Genomic DNA, 17952 nt, shown 5'->3' on the forward strand with positions numbered 1-17952 from the left:
CATAAAGTAAACACTACAAAAAATCATTGAAAATATTACTAAAACTTACAATAAAGAAATATTTAAAGCAGCATACAAACCTAATAACCACATAATAAAGAATATGTGTGAAATTTATAAAATAATATGTAATTATCATGATAATATTTATATAAGAAAAACAGATAGACCCTTAAAAACTAGATTTTTTAAATATTATAGAAATTACACAAATAAAAAAATTAAGTTTATCTAATATGGCTGATCACCTAATAAACATTCTATTCCTGATCCTAACACAAACTTAGAGATATTAGAAATTAATAAAGATGACATAAATAAATATATAAGAAAGATATTACATATATAAATACAAACAAAATTTCAATTTGATAAACAATCAGATTATATTTGGAGAGACTCATAAAAACTGTAACAGATAGCAACATTCATGTAAATTAATACACAATTTTCATTATTTTAATATTTTTATTATGCAATAACAGAATTATTTCAATCATGACTGAAGATGCAGGATCCCACACAAGTACTTCTATGAAAAATTTAGGTAACATGTGACTTATCTCAATATTCTGTACTAGATGATTATTTAGCAGAATTTAAATATATAAATATTTAAATGTAATGTCGATAAGGATGAACTCTGAGAGGTTCTTTCTACATGGAAGGGTAACGGTGATGAGCTCTAAATCTGTGTGCAAGATACATGAAACTCGGCCAGTGAATTAAAGAACACATTAATATCAAAAGTAAAGGGGCATGATGGTCACCGAACACACTACGAGAGACAGACCTGTCCATTTGCACATCAAGATCTTGAGCAGGACTTGACTGCTCAAGACCAATTGTTTTAAGTAACAGTGGCAGACATTAGAGACATCAAAGTGACGTATGGCTACACCAATAAAACCACACTACTGGTCTCTGTCAAGCTAGGCGAATTGCTCGCAGTAAAAGGATAAGTAAAGATTGGGTGCGTCCAGCGCACAGTCCAACCTAGGACGGGGAGGAGAGGTGCTACCACTGCTGGGATACTGGCCACAAGACAGTCAGTTGCACTGGACCAGACAGAACAAAAAGTTTCAACTGTGGGCAGTTGGGCCACAAAAAGGATGGGCGTAATGCAGTGGCCATGTGTATATTCTTTAAGGCGGAGGACCACAGAGCAGGTAGCAGTGCTTGTTCGTATAGCCTAAGGCCACAGAATGATTAGCTTCCTCCAAGTAAATGTAAACAGGAGCAGAATCTTGCATGATATTATATGGGAGATGGACTTTCTATTGGTTAGCAACCCAAAGCATATAGTTGTAGATATACAAATAATAATTTTGATGCTGCCAATTGTAATATCCCTGGCAACAGAGCCTTCCTAAATAGTGGTACTAGACACAGCTTTGCAAGGGTTGAGATTGAGGAGGCAATAATTGTGAGCTGCTATTTTTCCCCAACAAGCCCATGGAGGATTTTAAGAGTGATCTGGAGCAAATTGCTCAGCTACTTGGACATTGGCATAAGGGAGTTATTCTTGCTGGTGATTTCAATGTGATGAGCATCAGTTTGATTAGGGCATACATAGATACCAGAGGCGAGTATCTTGCTGAGACAGTAAATACTATCAGACTTGTTCCAATTAATGTGGCACCTGTGCCTACTTTTGTTTGTGGAGAGCGGTGCTCAGTGATTGATCACATTCATATCTGACAGAATGATTAGCAGCATGGTTGATTGGGAAGTCCTGGAGGAGAAACTCTAAGCGATCAATCATATGTGTGTCATGTTCCAGTAAAGTGGTTCCTGTGGTGATCCATCAGCACTTACAGACCACTTTGAGGAAGTGGTTGAAGGCTTTAACGAGAAGATTGTTATCAGTGGTGTGTCTGAAGTTCAGACACTCTTCTAAGGCATGTCAGGATTGCCAACAATGAGAAACTAGCAGGATTAAAAGATTGGCTGTGCTCGATCAGGCATATGAGGACATTGCTAGTTTATGAGGAAGTAGCGGCCACCAAGATACCAGAGATCACTGTAGCAGGGCTTTTATGGGCAGTGAAGATTATTGGCTAACAAGAGTCCAGGACTGTATATTATACTTACAGAAATGGTCAAGGCCATGGTCCAGCTGCTACTTGCTAGGGTCCTGGTGTGTATGAACTTTGCTCTTAAGGAGTATTCACTAAAGACTGGAAGGTGGCCAGGTTGATCCAACTCAAGGAGAGGAGGCCTGTTGGCATATAGGCTGCTGTGTTTTTAAAATTCTTTGAGACCCTTCTGGCGACTAGGCTGACTGAAAAAAGCTATCAGAGCTGGGTTATCAGAGAGACATGAATTCAGACAAGGTATATCAATAGTTGATGCAGCAAGTCATGTCATGAGGATAGTAAATGGCTGAGGGTTTATGGCTGACTAAGAGGATTCTGGCAGTTATGTTAGATGTGAAAAACACCTTTAATAGTCTTCCATGGGGGACCATCCTGCAGGCCCTCAGAAAGAGGAATATCCTTATCTCTTCAGGATGGTTCAGATGTATCTAACGAATAGGGAAATACAATGCAACAGAGTGCAAGGTGAGATGCAGTAACAATGTCTTAATGCCTAAATGCATTACCAACATCGACTCTGCTGATTTAGTGCTTGCTGTGGTGGAACTGACCAAGGAGGAGCAGATGAGGAAAGGAAATGCTGCAATAGCGCTCTGGATGGCTGACAATGTTCTCCAGCTCACTACAACACTAAAGTCGTAGTGATGGCAAGCCGCCAAGAAGTTGTTGGAGCCAATAAGCTACAATGTTGGAGGTGAGGCCATCATCCTAGAGCATAGGGCCAAGTACTTAGGTGTCTGATTGGACAAGAGAATCTTTATTCCACATGTTCATAATGTGGCAGTGAAAGTCAAGTGTACTGTAAGTGCCCCAAGTAGGTTGAAAGTGAACAACATTGGAGGCCCTAGAACCTTGCGAAGATGATTATATGTCACGTTGACTCCACAGTCCTTGTTAGTGGTTTGTGTTGAAGTGTTGTGGTGGGGGATTGTCTCTGCCGATGGTGATTCAGTCGGCCCGCTCCGGGCAGCCAAGAGCGTATGTAGTGCTAACACCATAAACAATTCTACGTATAAACAAATGTTTTTACTTAAACGTAGTTCTTAAACGATATTTGTATTTTTTAAATTTCAACGTGTACTACTCATCTACTACTATTGTTATGTAAAATATTAAACTATTTTTTTAAACATTAAGTGGAAGCTTATTTTCACCTTGCAATTTAAACAAACATCTTTTGGTAACCCCGACGTGATCTTAAACTGTGCAATTCTATTGAACTGAACATTTCCGTAATTAAACATGATCTAACCGGAATTGATAGCTTTTAAATGTGATTTAAACAAAAATACTTAATCTTCCTAAGTGAACTTTAATCAACTTCACGAGATTTTCATGATTTAAGATAAACAGTTTCATTCATCAACTTTCTTCCTGAGGGCTTTGCTGTCTTTGTGAGTGTCGCAGATCATCATCAACTTCATGCAGATTCGAGCTATTGCCGATTGGATTAAAGGTTTCTATGAAAGATGCTTAACTACTGCAAGTGATTATTATTTTACTTTTGAATATTCTGCCATCAACGTAACACGTATTTCAGATCCTGGTTTTCCTATTAATCATATCCCTTATTTGACTAGAATTCTTTTCCTCATGCTACTAATTTATTAATTTTATTTTCACAGTTTTATTGTAGTTTTTAACACCGAAAATAACAGAATAGGTTTAAAATGTCAAACGTAATTGTCAATTTGAGATCTTAACCGTAATTCTTTTGTTAGTATAATAGGTTAATTTGCTATGTAAATGAACTGTTATACTATATTAATTTCTAATTACAGAAATTTATTTGCCTTTTGATGTGGGTTTGGCACCTAAGGAATTTATATTTTAAGAGTTCTTTATCTCATATGTTCTAAATACTTTATTGTTATTATTATTAGGTTAGATTTAGATCATTAGCGAGATTTACGATCATACATCATTTACATTCCTTTCTGGCGACTCTGCCAGATGTCATTATCTTGGATTTCTGTCTTATCACATTTATTATGATATAAGATTAAACTAATTTGCGTTTGTTTAGTCTTATAGAGTAAATTTACATTATTCTCTTCATGTGTAAAACTTTTATTTGTTTAAACAACTCTAATTTTATTTACGAGTAAGATGTTGTCATTCCATTAAGTAGCTATCTGCGCCAAGTATAATATTATTCCTAGAATTACCGACTTATGTTTTGTTTTGATTTTGTTTTCGTTAATGTCTTGAATCTAGTTATTGAATTATTGAAATATTTGCCCCTGTGTTATTAAAATTTATTTTTTCTCAATTTATGGGTGCAGTACAATTTATCTAATCATATGTTAGGTTAGACTTTTAAGTTACTAATTTAAACATTTTCTTGTAACTCAACACTCGTTTAAATTGACACAGTATGGCTGTAGATGGTAATATTCAATTGTCAAAATTGTCATCTGAAACTAAGGAAGCTATCAAAACTTTAAGGTTTAAACGTGGTCAAATAAAGGTAGAGTTACCAGAATAAAAACCTTTCTCGAATCTTTTGATCCTGCACACTTCAATTTTTATCAAATTTTACTTGTAGGCTTCAAAAACTTGAAGATTGTTGGTCATAGTTCAGCACAGTTCAAGCTGAACTCGATACTCTGAGTAGCACGGATGATACCCATGAATCAGAGTAGATTGCATTTGAAGACAATTAATTTGAAATTCGATCCTGAATTGAAGATTTTCTGTTTCCTAATAAATCTTCCTCAAACAATTATCACTCACAAACATCATTTGTACAAATGAACGATTCGAATAACATACAACTTCCGAATATACCTTTACCGACATTTTCAGGAAAGTATGAAGAATGGACTCTGCTTTTCATGATATTTTCGAAAGTACGATCATAATTCCTCCAAATTATGTAAAATACAGAAGTTTTATTATTTACGCTCGTGTCTTACTGGTGATGCACTTAGAACTATAAAGGAAATTAAAGAAACAAATGACATCTACGATTCGCTTGGGTAGCTTTAAAGGGACGATTTAGGAATAAGAGACTCATATTCAGGGAATATTAAACGTTCCACCTTTAGACAATGATTTGAAAAATTTACATGATTCGGTTGCAAATCATTTAACTGCTTTAAATAATTTAGGTGAACCAACATAACAATGGAGTACCTTCTTAGTATTTTTAATATCAAAAAAACTCTACAAGGAAACAAGAGATCGATGGGAATCGTACCAAGCTAAATTAGGTGTAAACGATGAAACCAATGCTTCAAATTTAGCTATTGAAAATTCAAGAGATATGAATGTCAAATCCTCTGTATATTCTTTTAAGTTGTTTATGCAATTCCTATATGAACAATGTGTAGTTCAGGAGGTCTGTGAAGAGGTTCACACCTCAAATAGTAATAATGTTAAGAAATTATTTGTTAGAAGTAATCGGAATAATTTACAATTCCCTAAATTACCTAACAAAACATACTGTCATGCAACAAACACTTTTAAATGTACTTGTGCTATCTGCAAGAAAGAACATCCTATATTTACTTGTGAACAACTAACGAGTAGTAATTCGTCTCAACGCTACGAAAAGGTTAAGAAACATAATTTGTGTATAAACTGCCTTAAATCAGGGCATAGAACTATTGAATGTAAGAGTCCATACAACTGTAAACATAGTTCTAAACATTATCAAAGCATATTACATATTGAAGGCAAACAAACTGAGAAAATTCAGCAATCCACCAATTTTCAGTCAAAGACTTCTGATATTAAAGAAGTTGTCAATGCTTGTTGTAGAGACAATGAAGAAGTCATACTCGCTACTGCTATTATTATGATCACCAATTGCCAAGGTTCATATTATCCCTGTCGTGCATTGTTGAACAGCGGAAGTCAATCCAATTTAATTACTTATTCACTTGCTTCTGCTTTAGGGTTAAAACAGTTCAAGTCAACCAAGTCTATTTCTGGAATTGGAGACACCGTAATGTCATCCAAGTTTTCCATGCAGACTTCAGTAAAATCAAGATAAAACGAGAAGGAACTTGATGTAGACTTTTTAGTATTAAAGAAGATAGTTAATAATTTACTACGTTCTTCCATAAATACAATTCTTGACATTCCCAGTGATATCATTTTAGCATATGAGGAGTTTAATCAATCTAGAGGGATTGATGTTCTCCTGGGTGATAATGTATTTTTTAGAATTTTATGTGATGGAAATATCCAACTTGACAATAGCTCACTGATTTTACAAAACACTATTTTTGGATGGATTTCTAGTGGTAAGATGAGAACAGATAAAAATACCATAGTGGTTCGTGCATCATTCATGGTTCCCAACACATCATCATCTAACGAAAATAACTTAGAAGAACTTATTTTTTCATTTTGGAAGGTAGAAGAAATTCCAAATGCTAATTCAAAAACTGTTGAAGGACAGTTATGTGAAGAACACTAAACACTATATATCGAATGTTAAACGTAGAGAAGATGGAAAATTCATCATTAAATTACCATTCTCTGATGATCCTTGTGTTACATTAAGAGTTTAAAAAACCATGCAATTCAACGGTTTGCTGCTTTAGAACAAAAATTTTTGAAGAAACCAGAATTAAAGGCTGGCTACATGCAATTCTTAAATGAATACCTGGAAAATGACGAGATGGAAATTGTAGTAGAAGTTGAAGAACCCAATCATACATATTATCTACCACATCATCCTATTATCAAGGAGTCCAGCAGTACTACTAAATTACAGGTTGTTTTCGACGCATCAGCAAAGACATTGTCTAATAAATCACTCGATGACATACGTATGACTGGCGCAACCATTCAGCGTGATTTACTATCCATTTTGCTATCTTTCAGGATCCACACTAATGTATTTACGGCCGATATAAAACAGATGTACTGTAAGGTATTAATTGATGACTTAACAAAACTTTCAAAGAATCTTATGGTGGAATAATCCTTCTGACCCAATGACTATTTTTAAGCTCAAAATGGTCATGTATGGAACGACATCAGCCCCATATCTAGCAATTAGAACACTTTTTAAGTTGGCAGAAGAAGGAAAGGATTCTTTCCCCAAAGCAGTTCAGTGTCTTAAAGAAGATTTCTACGTAGACTATGTTCTTTCAGGAGGAGAAATTCTTGAAGAGGTCTTACAATTAAAATCACAATTGATTAGCATTTTAAAAAGTGCAGGTTTTGAATTGCACAAACGGTGCGCCAACAATTCCTCTATTCTCAGAAATATTTCAAACGAACGGATTGAATCGGGCTTTTTGATTAAAGATTCAGGCAATACAGCAATTAAAACATTAGGTATATACTGGCAAACGATTACTGATGCCTTTCGGTTCCAAGTGACTCTGTCTGAGACACCATCTGTGATTACCAACAGAGTAATTCTATCGGATATCTCCAAATTATTTGATCTATTGGTATGATATTAACTGTTGTAATAAGTGCAAAGTTGTTTATGCAAGATATTTGGCTTATCAAAGATCTTAGCTGGGATCAAGAAGTTCCAGATAAGCTAGTTGTGAAATGGAATCAATATAGAGAATCTCTACAAATATTAAACCAATTATCTATATCGAGGCGTGTTTCAAGTGGTTCTGCTAATCAAACATATGAAATTCATGGATTTTGCGATGCTTCCAAGAAGGCTTATGGCACCTGTTTGTATTTGAGAACCGTCCAGGAAGATTCTACTATCTCAGTTTGGCTTCTGTGTTTAAAATCTCGAGTCGCACCATTGAAATCAACATCAATTCCACGTCTAGAATTATGTGGTGCTTTGCAACTGGCTCTACTACTAACAAAAACACTTTCTGCTTTGGAGCATATTCAAATAAATGATACTGACTCAACAATAGTTCTTCATTGGTTGCATTCTTCCCCAACAACGTGGCAAACATACATTCGAAATTGGGTTTCTCAGATTCAGGAATTGACTCAAAATTGTATCTGGAAACATACAGTTACAAGGTAATCCAGCTGACCTTATTTCAAGATCTTCTTCATCTGAAATGCTGATAGGATATAAATTATGGTAGAATGATCCCGAATGGCTAAACAGAAAACAAGAAGCGTGGCCAACTACTATTCAAACAATCCCCATAAATCTCAAATTGATGAAAGAAGAAAGACTACAACAACTCAGTTGACAACGGCATCCTCTACTAATTTGTTAGATAAATTCTCCAGCTGGAACAAAACTACTTAGCATCACAGCCCTTTGCCAACATTTTGCACATTATTGTAAAAATCTAGAAAATAAGAAGATTGGTTACATAGGTTGTGAACATTTGTTTAGAGCCGAAGTAATTTGGTTAAAGGAAGCTCAACTGCTGTTAAAAGACGATATTAATAACTTGATTAATAAGAAGGAAGTAAGCAACAGAATTAGATCTCTTTCTCCATTTATTGATGAAAACAATATTGTTCGAGTTGGCGAAAGACTGAAAAATGCACTAATTTCATCTGATCATAAAAATCCTATACTACTTCCACCCAATCATCCCATTACTAAGCTAATAATCCATCAAATCCACATTAATACTCTGCATTCAGGACCTCAGGTACTACTTGCAACCCTTAAAACTAAATACTGGCCTATAAACGGAAAGGTTTTGGTTTGTTCTGTAAGAAATTGCTTCCAATGCAATAAGAGTCTCGCCTGGAACCAGTAAACATCTCATGGGAGATTTACCAGATTATAGAATACAATGAGTCAATCCATTTGAAAATTGTGGAATTGACTTCTGTGGACCATTCTTGTATCGAAGAATGTCTCAATGTAGATCGGAACCTATGAAGGCCTACGTAGCTCTTTTTGTCTGTATTGATGTATACTAAAGCTATACATTTTGAACTCATGCCTGATTTAACCACAAAAAAATTCATAGAGGCCATTGCGAGAACGACTGCTCGACGTGGTTCTATTAAACATATCTATTCAGACAATGCTACTAATTTTGTTGGAGCTAATAATCAATTGCGAGAGCTCTACCAAATGTTAAACAACAAAGAAACAATGCATCAATTAAACAGCTTCCTATCGTCAAGCAGTGTCACTTGGCATTTAATTCCTCTTCGGTCACCTCATTTTGGGGGTCTGGGAGGCTGGTGTAAAAACTGTAAAAGGTCATTTAAAACGAGTGTTGGGAAATCACATTTTACCTTATGATGAATTGTATACTATTTTATGTAAAATTGAAGCATGTGTTAATTCCAGACCCCTTACTAGTCAATCAAATGATCCTAATGACCTTCAACCTTTAACTCCTGCTCATTTCTTGGTCGGCACACCTTTAACTACTTTACCAATCCCTGATGTAACCCAAGTATTGGAAAACAAATTGGACCACTGGCAGAATATTCAAAGATTGCATCAGAACTTTTGGCGACGATGGTCTCGTGAATATTTATCTACCTTGCAGCAACATACCAAGTGGTCTAAAGATATTACACCTCCCTCGGTAGGTTCCCTTGTTGTTATCAATGACGATTTCAGACCACCACCACAATGGGAATTAGGCTGTATTGTTGAACTCCATCACAGCGCTGATAATAAGGCTCAAGTTGTTACTATCCGTACATCTCGAGGTTTGATTAAAAGAGCATTGATGAAAGTTGGCTCCTGGCGGCCAAGAGAGTATGTAGTGCTAACACCATAAACGATTCTGCGTATAAACGAATGTTTTTACTTACAACTATATTTGTATTTTTTAAATTTAAACGAATACTCATCTACTACTATTGTTAAATAAAATATTAAACTATTTTTTTAAATGTTAAATGCAAGCTTATTTTCACCTTACAATTTAAACAAACAGTCCTCAGACTGCACAGATTTGCACTCCACAGAGAAACACAAATGGTGTAAAACTGACAATAGGAAATTCTTGATTAAGGAAGAAGACATCTGGTGAAAGGGAATAGAATATTTAAGAAAAATGACCAATTGTAAAAAAGAAAATTCTTTGATTGTTTATTTGGATGAATCATATATTTTCAATCTCCAATTCAATGACAAAATCATGGTCAGATGATAGTGGTGTAGGAGAAATGGTATTTATTCTAAATGTGATGTTAACTTGGAAAACAAATTTGAAACCTGGCAACTATCACAACAGCATCAACAACAACAAAATTACATGAAGTGGACATCTGAAAAATTTATTCCTGGTCCCCCCACTCTTACAGTAGTTGTTATCAACAATGCGCCATACCACAATTCACTTCTAGAGAAACCTACAACCAAATTCAAATGATAGGAAAAGTGGCAAGATTAATTGGTTAGAAAAGAACAATATTCTGTTTAATAAAATCATTTAAAACCACAATTGTATGACATAATTAAATCAGATAGAAATTCAAAAATAAAGTACAATTTTGATCAACTATTAAAAATATATGGACATAAGGTTCTGTGACTTCCATCTTACCATCCTAATCCCAATTTAAATCCTGTTGAGATGGTATTGTCAGCTGTGAAAATATTGTGTTGCTAATAATTAACAACATTTTTAATGTCAAATATTAAACAAAATTAGCTAAGGAAAAAATGAATGAAATGAATAAGGACAACTGGAAACCACACTGCGAACGTGTAAAAAATGCTGAAACTAAGAATTAGGAGATGGAACCACTAATTGAGGAAATGACGGATAATTTATCATACACCTAGACAGTGGTAGTGAAACCAATGAAGACAGAGAAGAAGGCTAAACTTTCACAGGAACAGAACATTAATGTAAATTTCTAGTTAAGTGTTAATAATAATAATAATAACAATCAACAAAGAAAAGAATTTGAAAATTCTAAATAAAAAATTCTAAATATTGTGAAAAAGTGAAAAAAGATTGTACAATAATTTTAGATCTAATTTAGTATAATTATGAATACAATATACATTCAAGCACTAGTTAAGATATTTTTGGTTTAAAAATACAGCTAACTAAAATTCTTGTTTTTACAATCTTTATTGAATTTTTAAAACTAATTAATAATGTATTACAACAAATAAAAGATGAAAATGGTAAAAAATTAAACATGTATAAACAAGTACAACGATTATTATTGTTGTCCAATTAAATGGGTGTAAATGTTTTCAGGTTTGGTAGTAATTCAGTCTCAGCTTCTCCAACACAAGCTTTTAGTTTCATTGTACACACTATACTTTCATGAAAAATTAAGGTAAGATATCTTAATTTTCTGTACAAGGTGGTTAATGGAATATATTTATATATATATATATATATACAGAGTGTTCTGGTACGTATTCACTGAACTTCAAGAACTGATTCAGGATACCAAAATGAGCAAAAACGTTCATATCGACATAAATTCTATTTAGCTTTGTTTTCCTTATGGAGGGGATTTTATGATTTTCAACAAAAGAATTACTTCTCAGGAATGGGTAAACCTACTTTAGTTTGGCAAATCTAAGACTAGTGTCTTGTTCTACAAAATAAAAAATTCTATGATTTTGGACCATAATGCAAGCTTATAATTTTTTTGCCTGTTTTTATTTGCGCCATTAAATGTAATAAAAAATAATAATACTAAATTAATAAAAATTTGAAAGAATACTATTATGATTATAAATTATTTTCTTATATAGACTTTGTTTATTTACATAAATCGCTAATATACTCATTTGACTAATGAAAAACCACCTAAATCTTTGTGCATTTGAACTTATACAATAGTGTAAGGACAAATAAAACTGACACTTTATTCTTGCTAAACAAATCAGCTCTGTTATTATCTGTGTCAAAAAAAACCAATTACTTCTGTGTAAAATTAGATAAGAAGAAAAAATACATTTCAAATATAATGTCACAGTGCTAAACTTATGCATAGTCACTAGAAATAACCTTTGCATATTAACAGTGTTGAATAAAGTTTAAAAGTACAAACATCCAACATCCACGATTCTCTGCCTTGCAAATATTAGTAACTATTTATCTTAAAATCAGATGAACTATTTAAACAAAACTAACTCTTCAGATCATTTATAATAAATATTAGCAATATTTTCTACATTTGCTAAATATTCTGCAGAATATAATTTTTTAAAATATATGTTGATGTTATAACTACTACAGTTGATCAAAGGTAAGAATTATAAACGCAGATTTAAAAAAAGGAGCAGTTTCCTGTTGCCTTTTTTAGAGCTGAATTTACTTTTACATCCTAACATTTTAAGTAGACTTATATGCATATTACATAAATAAGCCTTACAGTGGGACTTGATATGAACAAGAAATACCTTCACTCTCGTTTTGCACACTGGCTGTATATTGAATGTAATCACTCTCAAAGTAAGTAACTCTGAATTTGTCCCTGTATGCACATCATAATACTACACATGTGACAGCCAAAACAAGGATTAGGACATTTAGTGTAATAAATGATACTCCTTTCTAAAGGGAACAATACATCATTTACAGTCTCCACTTAGTAGGGGAAAATAGCATTTATATCTAACACAAACATACATTTATATTAATAATATAAGTTATCTTTACCTCTAACATTTGTTGAAGAGATAATGCAAGAGTATGACTTTTAACAGGACTTTTCTGTCGTAATTTTAAAGTAGGTTGATCATGTTCTTTAACACCAGATTCAGACTGACAATCCCCTAAAACAAAAAAAAAAATACAACAAAAGGCATAGTTAATCCATACATAATGATTTGACCTGCATGTCTGAAGTTATATTAAGTTAAACTTCAGCTAGAACAAATAGTGGATGGTACATATTTTTCTTCTTTGTTTAAATATATAACCAAACTGCATTACCATGTAAACAAAAGCATAAAGTGAATGTAATATATTTCAATATATTCTGATAGTAATATACATCAGCTATGATAAATGTAATGAAATATTTATTATGTTTACAAAATAATGATACAATCTCTAAACTTGACATAACCTTAACACATTAGTTACTTTCACAAACTGTTTTTTGGGAAACAAAATTTACTTTACGTAGATAAATTTAATCTCTAAAATTGACTTCCAACAGCCTGCTATGAAAAGAAAAGTTTCTTTGGTGAAGGTTAACAAACAAGATTTTTGTTACAGAAAATTGCTAAAGGATAACTGATGTATGTAATTTGTTACAAAGCACTGAATTATCAGTGAAACATTCATCTTCATAAAGAATTGGCAGCCATTTCAAAACAAATTTTAACTTTAGGGACAATAAAAAATCTCCCACTTTGTGCGACCTGTAGAGGAGAACTGTGCATCAACTCTCCAAGAGAAAAATCAAAGATAACCTATCTACAAATAATAGATAACAACATTAGATTAATACTAGCAGGAATTATAATTTACAAGAAATATAAGCAAGAGAATAAAAAAATTAAAAAACTTACCTTCATGATTACAAAAACCTTCAGAACATGCTATTTCAGAGCCATCTGGAGAAGACGGATTGCTATTACATGTATTATTTTCACTTGAATAACCACAGTCTTGAGATTGTTCAACAGAAGACCAAACTAGGTGCTTACTGTTACTTTGACTATTTAATAATTCCTGAAAACAGACAATTTAGAAAGATGTATAAATTTCTGAATAAAAGTTCTTGTTAAAGCAAAACTGATTACAAACAATTTAGTGCATTTTAAGAAGAAAGGAGGAGATAGTTCAATGTTTTACAAAGAATTATGACAGGAAAGAAGGCAGTTGATAAGTAACAATTTACCCAAAAATATTGTAAATATTATCCTAGAAGAAACAGAATAGAAAAATTAAGCTTACCACAAAAAAGCTACATCACGACATATTAATAAAATAAAAGCAATGAACAAGTTGACATATGTTATAAAATTTATGCAGCCTACAAAAGATGTTTACCTGAGCATTAAAACATGACTGGCAAGGAGATAATGAATTATGATCTACGTTATTATCTTCCCTATTAAGAGTGGTAACTGTTGAATTATTATTATTGTTACTACTATTACAATTACTATTTCCACTTCTTTCTTTTCCTGCTTTTTTATCTTGTTTTTGTTGAATTCCTCGTTGTTTAGGATTAGTTGCTATATTTCGTTTACTATCACCTTGACTTTTTATTGGCGACATCAACGAATTTTTCTTTTTCTTATTTCTTTGCTGACAATCTACACATGTACAGGTTGCCGTTCCTTTTGGTTTTCTGTGAAGGACCTGCAACTAAAGTAATACAATTTTATTGACATAACATAAAGAGAGAAATTTATATCTAAAGAAAAATTTAATGATTGGAAGAAATTCTAATAAATGCAAATGATCTGAAGTTTTAATTAATTATAGTACTTCTGAAAATAATCCAATGGTTAAAGGTTGTGCCCTAGCTCAATTATTCTACTGACCCTAATTGTTCTACTCGCCAACAAGCAGCTTGTTGTCAATAATAAATAACCAGAGCTTTAATTTTTTAAAGCTCTATTTTTTTTTATTTAATCCAAACATTTCTTCAAATTTAACCATTTATGTTTTATGAATATACTCGTTCAAACTCTATTTTTCAGTCAACTACTTCATGAAATGCAAGCGTTTTTTAAATTTATATAATTTTTTCCTGGAAATTTTCCTCTGTAATTCAACTTTGTTACTTCACTGCAGTTCTTAAGTAGATTAAGATATAACATCTCGTTTTTGTTTAGATTATTCAATTTGACATACAAGACACATTACAATACATTTGTCAAAAGTATTAATAACACAATAATCAGCAGTAGTCTGCAATAAAAAATTTAACAGCTTATTATTTTGACAATATCCACAGTAGCATAAAACTATTTACTATTTATTCATTATTATAAGTTGATCTACAAATCAATTTTCAAAAATTATACTCTTGTGATTTCAGATTATATTAACTGGTCTACAATTGGTTCTTTCCATGCTATATAGTTTTAAAAAAATATCTGTAAAATGTTTAGATATCCATTTATACAACCGTAAACTGAGATAATTCTTTCATCTGAATATAAGAATTTATTCACAGATAATGTTCGAAAATGACAATTTCTCAAGTGAAAAACTCATTTTATAATTAATTCTACTTAACAAACACTTCACTTGACAAGTACGGCTTACTGTTTAATTAAAAAAAGTATAAATAAAGAAAAAGCTGTTACTTGTGGTATTACTATAATTTTTCTAAATATCTCTTTCTGCAGTTGAGATAATTATTAAATGAGGTGCAACTGTTGAACCAAATGTTATAAGTATCTTTTCATCCAAGCGTTATTTATAACAGTATGGAAGAACGCAGAGATTGTTTTTACAAAAGACCCTAACTAACAAGCAAGTTAAATAAAAGAAAGAAGTAGATAATCTGATTCTAGTCTTGTTAGAAACTGAAGTGTTTTCTCACTAATTGTGTAACAGAAAAATATAACACTTCATAGAAATCTGTTGAACTTTATTAAAAAATGTTTATTGTGAATTCTGAATTGCATTCATGTTAACAGTATTCATTTTACAGTGTTTTAAAGTAATATTTGTAATAACAAAGTTCAATTTTTACTCTAGTTCAAAATAAATCAAATTTGCAAAAATGAGTAAATCTGACACTTTTGCGGGGCTTATATGGTTAAAAATCAGTTTAAAGAATTTTAATTATTCCTTTATCTTATCAATAAACTTTATTTTCTCAACACTTTTTTACTAAAGCACTAATAAAACAGTAAAAAAAATGTGCTTTTTGAAATAAAACTTAAGAAAACTAAAAGCTTACATTTTAGAACCAAATTTTTCAATGTTAATCTTTGTGAGACTTTTATTCATATATTAAAATAACTAAAGCAAACAAGTGTTCCATTGTAAGCTCCATTATCATATTTTTACTCTATAGAGATCCAAGAAATCTGATGATAGAAAACATGTTTGAAAGATATAATTTTGATACACATCAACAAACTCATATAAAAGGTTTATTCTAACAGATTTGAATCATATAAAATTACTGTAAATTTTCTATAGTGAACATAATTTAAATACCATAAATCAAAATGTTTATTAACTTACTTTTTGCCTATCTACATGTTGTGCAGGTGGTTTTTCATCAAAACAACTGCAGTCATCATCAACATGTTCGCAAACTGGTTCATTCTGTTCTTCAGATTCACACTACATAAAAACAAAATATAATTAATTCAAATGTTATATCAAAGATATGTAAACTAAAAAAAAAAAGCATTTAACTTATGAAATCGAATAAAATTACCACTACTTAAGACACAAATTTGAAACTATGATTGAAGGAACGTACTTGCCTATTAGATTAAATAATTAATATTTACAAACTAAAAAAGTAAACAAAATATTAAAACCACTAGTAAAAACATGGTTTTTACTCTTTTATTTCTCCTAAAAAGTATAAATATAAAAAATGAATTATGAAATCAGTTTATTTGAACATAAATGGCAGTTATTCGGTTTAACTACAAAAACTACAAAAGATTATAGGCATATCTCTCTAGTTATTGTTACCAAACAGCTTGATTGCTACTGGCAAGAATAAGAATAATTTAAAGAATTAATCATTTTAATTTTAATTTTAGAAAATTTCTTTTGAAGTAGTTTTATTTCATATGACTGAATTTTTATTCCCACAAACTTCTAAAGAAGCTGAATGTAACAGAAAAATGTAAAGTTTAGTCTGTTTTACTGAGAGAATAAATAATAATATTACAATGTAAATTCTTACTCCTTTCTAAGCAAGCAATAAAATATTAGATGTTACTCTAACTTTCATTGAAAGTTTTGGTTGATAATCCTTTGGGAGCAGGCTAGAACTTGTCATAGATAGCACTAACGTATAACTTTGGATTTATTTACTAGACCAACAATTTTCCTCCTTACCTAATCTTGTCTTTGTTTTAAATTTCAGAGTATGTTGTAGTGCTCACATTAAAGAAATTTTAAAAATAAGTAAGATGGAAAAAGAAAAAATCTCACAGTTAGACCTTTAAATATTAATGTACAGATAAACCAATCTATTCTAAACACTAGGTGAAAATTCTTCACATCACTTTACATCTCCAAGATCCCCTTTCCAGAGTATAATTGTTATACTAAATAACGTTTATGGTATTATCATCTAGTTTTGTTATCTAAAAGTAATATTCCTAAAAGAAATATAAAATATAATTTCCAAAAAAATAATTTTTTTAAGACAGTTATAAAAACATTTTTAAAATGTTAAGTTACATCAAAATATTAAGTGTTTTAACTTCATTTAACTTAAATCTTTTTAAAATATTTTGTCATGAGGGAATAAATATAAACTAAAAAATCAAAAATTTGTAAAATCTTATACTAAAAGAGTAATTAAAATCATTTACTCAAGAGCTAGATGAATAATCAATGCACAAAAAAAAAATCAAAAAGTTTAATAAGTAAATCATATACATTTTTTGTTTGAGAAATTTATTATTCAAAATATTACGACAATATGAAACAAACTGCATTGAGTTCTTAACCCTAGAACTGATAACAGTCGTAATTTTTTACTGTTTTGCTCCTTTCTGTAATGATAATGAGTCATAATCTATGACGCATTAAAAATCTATTTTATGCATGGCTTATAGTTGTCCCCAATAGACCGATATATATATAGATGAATCGATTCCTTAAATTCTGTCCTATAATATTCATACAAAATATTCAGCTATCGGCAACACAACTGAATGGTAAACAACATTGAAAAACCTTTGTTTACAACCCATTTCTGCATATGTAAGTGTTGTGCATATTATTTAGTTATCGCTTTTATATTGTGAAAATGGATGAAGCCTGCAACTGAAAAAATTCAGGACTTATTATTAGATGCTAGTGATACTGAATATGTTTTT

The 17952-nt window shown here is 31.5% G+C and overlaps 1 protein-coding gene across 3 annotated transcripts in view; it reads right to left on the reverse strand.

Moving 5' to 3' along the window:
• LOC142323807 (gametogenetin-binding protein 2) overlaps positions 1 to 17952 on the reverse strand; it is a 61430-nt gene that overhangs the window by 11827 nt on the left and 31651 nt on the right. For all 3 annotated transcript variants that reach the window (XM_075364050.1, XM_075364049.1, XM_075364048.1), the window contains exons 8-11: positions 16124 to 16225; positions 13961 to 14281; positions 13477 to 13639; positions 12617 to 12732 (exon numbers count right to left, since the gene is read on the reverse strand). In XM_075364050.1, the coding sequence (XP_075220165.1) occupies positions 12617 to 12732; positions 13477 to 13639; positions 13961 to 14281; positions 16124 to 16225 (702 nt within the window). The remainder of the gene's footprint in view (positions 1 to 12616; positions 12733 to 13476; positions 13640 to 13960; positions 14282 to 16123; positions 16226 to 17952) is intronic.

This window comes from Lycorma delicatula, chromosome 4 (genome assembly GCF_047948215.1).
Source record: "Lycorma delicatula isolate Av1 chromosome 4, ASM4794821v1, whole genome shotgun sequence".
Taxonomy (NCBI): Eukaryota; Metazoa; Arthropoda; class Insecta; order Hemiptera; family Fulgoridae; genus Lycorma; species Lycorma delicatula.